The sequence below is a fragment of the Limulus polyphemus genome, unplaced genomic scaffold (genome assembly GCF_000517525.1).
Source record: "Limulus polyphemus unplaced genomic scaffold, Limulus_polyphemus-2.1.2 Scaffold1258, whole genome shotgun sequence".
Taxonomy (NCBI): domain Eukaryota; kingdom Metazoa; phylum Arthropoda; class Merostomata; order Xiphosura; family Limulidae; genus Limulus; species Limulus polyphemus.
The window spans coordinates 29,654-36,900 of record NW_013666868.1 but is presented as its reverse complement, the minus strand read 5'-3'; the positions used below and the strand labels follow the sequence as shown (position 1 = coordinate 36,900).

Genomic DNA, 7,247 nt, shown 5'->3' with positions numbered 1-7,247 from the left:
AGCTTTATATAAAGCTTAGAAAACAGTTGAGCCATCTTATAAAAAGTGAGTTAGTCTAGTTTTGATTAATGAATCCAAAACTAACTGATTGACTGACAGTAGCAGACAAATTGAATAAATTATGCACTACTTATTAACTGTCTAACAAACATTTAAGGTTCATTTTATTTTTATGTTCCATCTCTTGTTTGTTTATAATAAAGCAGTATTTCAGTTCTTTCATTATGAGAAATTATTCTTAAAAAATCATATCTATGTACAGCAATAAGATAGTTATTTCCTACAGCCACAAAAACTGGGTATACATTCTTGATGAATCATTATCTTATATTTCACCTGTTGAGGCTTGTGATCAAAAGAAAGAGGAATAGCATTTCCTTTGTTGTCAGAAATCACTCCTCTAGAATCGCCCACATTTGCAACAATAAGATGGTTGTCATAAACCAAAGTCACTAAAGCAGTTGTTCCTGAAATATAAAAATATTATAACTTTAAGACATCAATATGTTGAAAAATTCAATAGAAACCCATTAAAGAAAACAAAAATCAACTTTCTTCTTTCATTATTATTACTAGCTGAGGGTGTCCATTAAGGAAACCTAAAATGTATACAGGACAGTGTTATATAATGTTCCCCTTCCTTCTTTCTTTCTTTTGTTATTAAATCTCTATTGAACTCATTAGATGGTTATTGCATATCCTGCTTTGTGGAAGGTAATAATTGATTCATTTAACTGATGAAGTACTTGTGTCCTTAAATTCAAAACCAGAAGTCTATAAAAGAGTGGAAATGGTATTAAAAAAGCCTTTTATGGGCAAAAATCCTAAAACAAAATAGCCCACACATACCATCAAACATTTTCTATCTACCAAGCCAAAAATTATGGTGTTTAGTTACCCTGAGGAGTGGAAGAAACAGCTCGGTTCAGTGTAGCCATAATGAACATAAAGCTTCACGGAAACCTTTGCTGTGGTGAAGCAACCAAAAGAAAAGGCTAGAGAATGGATACTGGAAATAAAACACTGGGATAAGCAAGCAGGCCTGACAGAGGGTGATGCTTACCAATGACTCCAGATGTTGAACAATTAGCAAATATTAATACACTTATCGCAGAGAAATACAGAGGTTCTAATACATGATGTCATTCTATTAAGAACATGCACGAGGGGTCAGAGATTTGTGTTTCAGGAGGATAATGATTCTAAGCATATGACAAACATGATGAAAACCTCCCAAGAGAGAAAACAAACATTAGAACTCTTGCCTAGGCCTTGGCTCAAATTTTATATCTGAATATCCATTGAGGTATTTTGGATGTGCATGAATAAAGAGGGAGTCAAGAGGCAACTAAGCAACCTGTGAAATTGTGTGACATGCTACAGGATATTTGAAAGAACATTTCATACACTTTCATTTATGATAATATGTTGGCCAGGTATCCTGATCTAAAGAGAACAAAGGGCTTACTCATCAAATACTAATGCATGCAGTTACATATTTGTATTTTGTCATTATGGTTCAGCCTATTGTAAGTCTGTAGAACTAACTGAACTCCTATTCTTATATTAAAAGAACCTTTCTCCTGTGATACATTATGTTTCATAAATGTGCCCATATTTATTTTTACTACTGTATATATATAAATAAAATCATAAACTACTACATACCGAGAACTTGAAAAATGTATACAAAAGGACATAAAAAAAAAAAAATGGACAAGGTTATAATTCTAGCACTAAATGTGACACACATTTTTGTAGTGACAACCAGAAAATAAAAACTTAATTCATATATATATATATATTTTGGGTGAACAATTATGAAAAAATTAGCACGATTATCTCTACTCTTAGGAATACCCATGGGCTGGATTAAATAGAAATTTCAAAATGTGTTGTAAGCTGAACTGATAAAGTTTTCCAGCTAGCCACAAATAATCCATGGATCATAGTTTCTCCACCTCTAAACTAAATGTAGCCCTTATCCAGTAAAAGTTTAAACAAACATTAAATAAATGCCACCAAGTAAACTTGTCAAAAATTTACAACCTTAAAACAGAAACTATTAATTATGATAATAAAAAACTTGAATCTAATGTGGGTTTCAAACTAATACTTACTATCCTCAATATTCTTGTGCCCATTTCCTTTTTTTTTGTCATAACACCACTCAAAGTAATTTCCCATATGTAGTTTCCACCTAAATCCCTAACAGTTCTAAATATCTGAATTAAGCTAGAGAAAACAAGTCAAATACTTTAAGCTTCACTTTATTGCTAAATTTCTTAACTAGAAATCATTCACATAGTTCTTTAATTGTGTTGTCTTTCTAGCACAACCATATCATTCCTATAATAAAGACAACAAAAATGAATATAGTACTCTTAAGTCTTCACCATAGTTTCATATATATATAGCTACAATAACTTTCTCACTCTTAAATTCAGTTTCTATAAAAAGATCATAAAATGCTTACTGCAGTTTGAGGTTACATTAGACAGTTGGGTAACATGAGACAACATGGCAACCTCCAGCTGTTGACCACATCTCAACAAGGTTATGAAAATTTACTATGGACTGCTTTGTTACATGTAAAAGTCAACTTTTGTAGTGGACAGTTTCAGTATATAGTGATATCAATTCAGATTGCATATTCTATGAATAATGACCATTTTAACTATGCTAACAAGTAACTACAAAAAAGATAAACTGAAACACTTCATCTAACAGAATAAGAGGTAGGGATTGTGTCACTATGCAACATTCCACTTTCCCTGCAATGCTTCTAAATACCTAGTGACAGCTTTTAGCATTAATTCTTAAGATTATTAGGTAACCTGTTGTATGAAAATTATGTTGACAGTGGGGTAATATGAAACAATATGGGAGGTTGCCCACCACCATTTTATAACCACTGGTTAGTAATGTTATGAAAGCTTGTTAGGGATTATTTGGTTAGAGGTAAAAGTCAACTTTCTAGTATACAATTTCAGTATATAACACAGGTATAGGAACTGGAGGCCAGAAGTGCCTCTCACCTGCTCCCCTCCTTTGATCTACCTTTGCTGGAGGCAGATAATATTTAACACTTGTTAATAATTTAAGGGCTATTGGCTACAACTTCTACTTCTTTAAAATATTACTAAAGATGAAGTATATTCAAGTAAAAGTGAGTTAACCTCAGAGCAATAATAATAGGAGATCCAACAATATATTTATTACAAATTAATTCTGAGGTTCTTCATCCTTGACAGAGTTTGAGAATGAAACAATCTTTAATCAAGCTCCCAAATATGATCACAACAATGTGTATAGGATGAAGGGCAGTGCCTTTATAGTTAACTATATAAATTCTCTCTCAATAACTTATGAATATGTTTAATAAGAATTAATTAACTTTACAAGTTAAAATTTGGGAGAACACTACTACTTACCAAGAAATTGCTTAAGTTCACTTATCAAACTGAAGGCTTAAGCTATAGAAAGCTAAACATGAGATCATAGTATTATATACCAGATTCTATAATAATATATTTTCAGGATGCATATGTCACTGTTGGTCAATCCTAATGAAACAACATAGGCTATAACTTCAAGATGACACCTGAACTACCACTGAAGAACATTACTGTCAAAATTCTTACATAACATACAGCATTACAACCATATCCTCCATAGACAGAACAGGTGTTATTGCCAGAGAATTACAAAGGTGCAAAGTCAGCTAGAATGAAATCAAATTAATGGCTTTCTTGACCACATGTTATGTGAAAATAGCACATACTTAGAAATTATGGATAAATTCAGAAAAATATATATTATTAATATAAGAAAGCAGAAACTTGTGATGTGTTTATATAACCATAGATATAGTATACCATAGATATGCATCAGATAAGCTTTAAAATTGTTTAAAGTGCAGGAGCTTCAGGGGTTTTTACCTAAGTGGCAACCACATCTTTGGCTCTTGTAGCCCCCCAGGTAATTTTTGTCTTCTACGTCTCTGTATAGAAATGCCAACAGCTTATACATTACACACTTTTATAGATTTTCAAGGAGAATTAGTTATACAGTGCATGTTTGTCATTTTTTGATAAAAGAAAAGTGTGTCTCAAGTTACCTCTGGGTTGTGAAAATTGCTCCAGCTATTTCTAAGGCAATGCTGTCTCAATTTCTCCTATAACTAAAGGCAGTAATTAATTTTAAAAGCTTTATTCAACCTTTTTGGTATGACCAGTTGGTTGTCACTCTTAAAAAACTGCTTACATAATTAAAAAAACTGAGGAAATTATATTCTTATTCATACAGTACCTTTTTAGTTCTTTAAAAAAAAAGTCAAGTGACCACAGCTTAAAGTATTACCTTTTTTAACCAAACACAGCCGAAAATTTGGATATTTTTCAATAATGGCAGCTAAATCCTTTCTCCACAGCAATTATTATTATTATTCTCATTATTATTTATATAAAATAGAACTACCACATTTCCATAGATCAGGTGCACAACTTTTAAATTTCTCAAATTTGACTTTGATTTGTTCACATTCTTGCTTATTGACTAAGACTAACCAGGTTTTCCTGAATTAAAGAAATATTTTAAAAAGAATGGGTGTTTCAGCATGTTGCTATCACCATAACTTTGAACATAAAAAAAATATATGAAACTAGAACCCTGAAGGTACTCATACTTCATCTTTTCCCACCTGGAAAAACATGCTTACTTACATATATCAATACCCTATACTTTCTGCCTCTAAGTCTATTTTCTACCATCTTTTTACCCAATTCATAAGAATCTCTACATTCATAGAAGTTAGGAAGACCTGAGCCCACTCAAAGTCCACTACCAATAGGAATATGCTTTTACCTGCCACACTTCTTGCTGCTTTGGCACGAGTAAGAAGTTGTTTATCAACTGAAAGTATTTCTTCAGTTATTAGACGGGAGAATACACTTGTTACAGAAATAGTTGAAACTGCAAATGAAGAATGTTGTCTGTTACTGTCTTTCTCCTCTTCTTCATCCTCATCATCATCCTTTTCAGTAGTTTTCTCTATTCTATCTGTCAGAAATTGGCTGATTTTGGAAATGCCTGGCTGTTGCAGGACATTCTGAAGTTTAGGTAGTAGGTTCTTGAAGAGATTTTCTTTTACAAATTCTGCAGCAGGCTGAACAAGTAAACATTTTTATTTATAACAGTATACACATATTAATAATGACTGAAATGATAAATGTTCCAAATTATCAAACATGTAAACTGAGCCTGACTGAAGCAAATTCAGAAAGCAACAACAAAGAAATAAGTTATAATGACAAAGTTTTAAGTACTAAATTAGTAGATTCTACTACAATGGTTCTGTGTGGAAGATGAGTTTTAAAATTGATAAGTGTAAAAGTGGGGTATGGAAATTTGAAAATGACTTAATAACATTTACTTATGATATAAGAGGAACATTCATGTTGTGGAAAAGTAAAAGATAAGAACCTAAAAATAAACGAAAAATCCAACTTGTTCCATCAAGGTTATACTCAACAAGTTCTTAATGACCTCATGGGCATTTAGACCACATCAAAGATTTTAAGTTATCTTATTTCAGTTAAAACAGAAAATATATTTAATGCAAAATCTTTTTGTCATCATTGTTTAACATATTAATTCAAACAACAAAAACAATACCTATTTACTTTTATGCTGCTGTCACAGAACATTTAAATAAGTGATTAATAAACTTGCACATTTCATGTACAAGATACTTGATAATTATTTTCTTCATTAAACATATTTTGCTTAAGCATCTGATAGCCTACATAATTACATACCTGTAACAGTTATTGCATGCCATATTATGGCTTAGTGAGGAAGAATAAAACAATATAGAATTGATTAATAATTAAAATTATTCAATAATTACTAAACATATACATAAAGGTTTTTGTTAGTGAGAATATACTGAAAAACTCTAAAATCTTATGAGAATGCAATATACATGTTACATGCCTTACAAATTGAAAGGAGTCAGAGCTCTCGCTGAAACCTATAGAAGATAGTACAGCTCAAACTTTAATCAAAACTGAAAACTTCAGCATTTAACTGGCATATTTAATAGGACACTTGTGATAGTTATGCAGTAAGATATCATATGAAGTGCAAATTAACAGCATAAAAACAAAACTGATGTTTCAAGTAAAGCCTATTCTGAAGCTGGACAATAAGCAGATGAGCATCTTGCTAGTTATAAATCTGAGGATGGGCCAATCATTGCTGCACAGTAACTATTAAAAACAGAATTTTTTATGTTGTTAATAAAATTGGAATCTAGATTTTTTTAGTTGCTCCATAATTATAATGCCAATTTTTAGATTCCTGCGGGACATTAAAGCAATATGAAATGTAGAACACAATGAACGTTAAAAAGATAGATGGATTTAGCTGTATCACTGTTCAACCCAAATGGAGCTAAGTTGATAGAAATTATTTAATGGTTGAACTTAAAAGTCTGGCTAAAATGCTCCAGAAACATCTGAACACTCTTGGAACAATGTGCTTTAATTTTTAAAAAACGTTTAAGCAGCAGTATATCCAAATGTCTGCACTGCTATCAGGGTGTTACTTATAGCTCCAGTGATGGAAAGGAGTTCCTTCAAAGTTAAAATTAATTAAAACATATCTGAGATTGTTTACATTTCAGGAGTATCCCAATAGTTAGCTTAACTGTCCTTCAAAAAGGATGTTGCAAGAAGATTGAATTTTGAGAAAGTTATTGAATAATTTGCAACAAGAACAATTAGAAAGTAACTTGCCATAACATAATAACTATATTAATATTTTATGTATGAAAATTTTATATTTCTATGTATATAAGACAGATTTCCCAATTTCATACAACATTAATGTACTGAAAAGGGTATATATGTACCTTGCACTTGGGAGCCTAGATTTTCTTTTGATAGCCCTTTCAACATGGAAACCAGTCTATTTTCAATGTAACCCTTCACATTCATGAAATTACCAAAAAAAATGTAAAACAATTCACACTACCAGCACACACACAACATCATTCAGCAAGTCATTCCATAAGTTAATATTTCTAACCTACCAGCACACACACAACATCATTCAGCAAGTCATTCCATAATTTAATATTTCTAACCAACCAGCACACACACACACAATATCATTCAGCAAGTCATTCCATAAGTTAATATTTCTAACCTACCAGCACACACACACACACAAAATCATTCAGC

The 7,247-nt window shown here is 31.5% G+C and overlaps 1 protein-coding gene across 1 annotated transcript in view; it reads right to left on the bottom strand.

The window, feature by feature from the left end:
* LOC106462821 (protein phosphatase 1L-like) overlaps positions 1-7,247 on the bottom strand; it is a 21,868-nt gene that overhangs the window by 2,903 nt on the left and 11,718 nt on the right. The window contains exons 2-3 of the mRNA XM_013922781.2: positions 4,867-5,167; positions 337-467 (exon numbers count right to left, since the gene is read on the bottom strand). Of these exons, the coding sequence (XP_013778235.1) occupies positions 337-467; positions 4,867-5,167 (432 nt within the window). The remainder of the gene's footprint in view (positions 1-336; positions 468-4,866; positions 5,168-7,247) is intronic.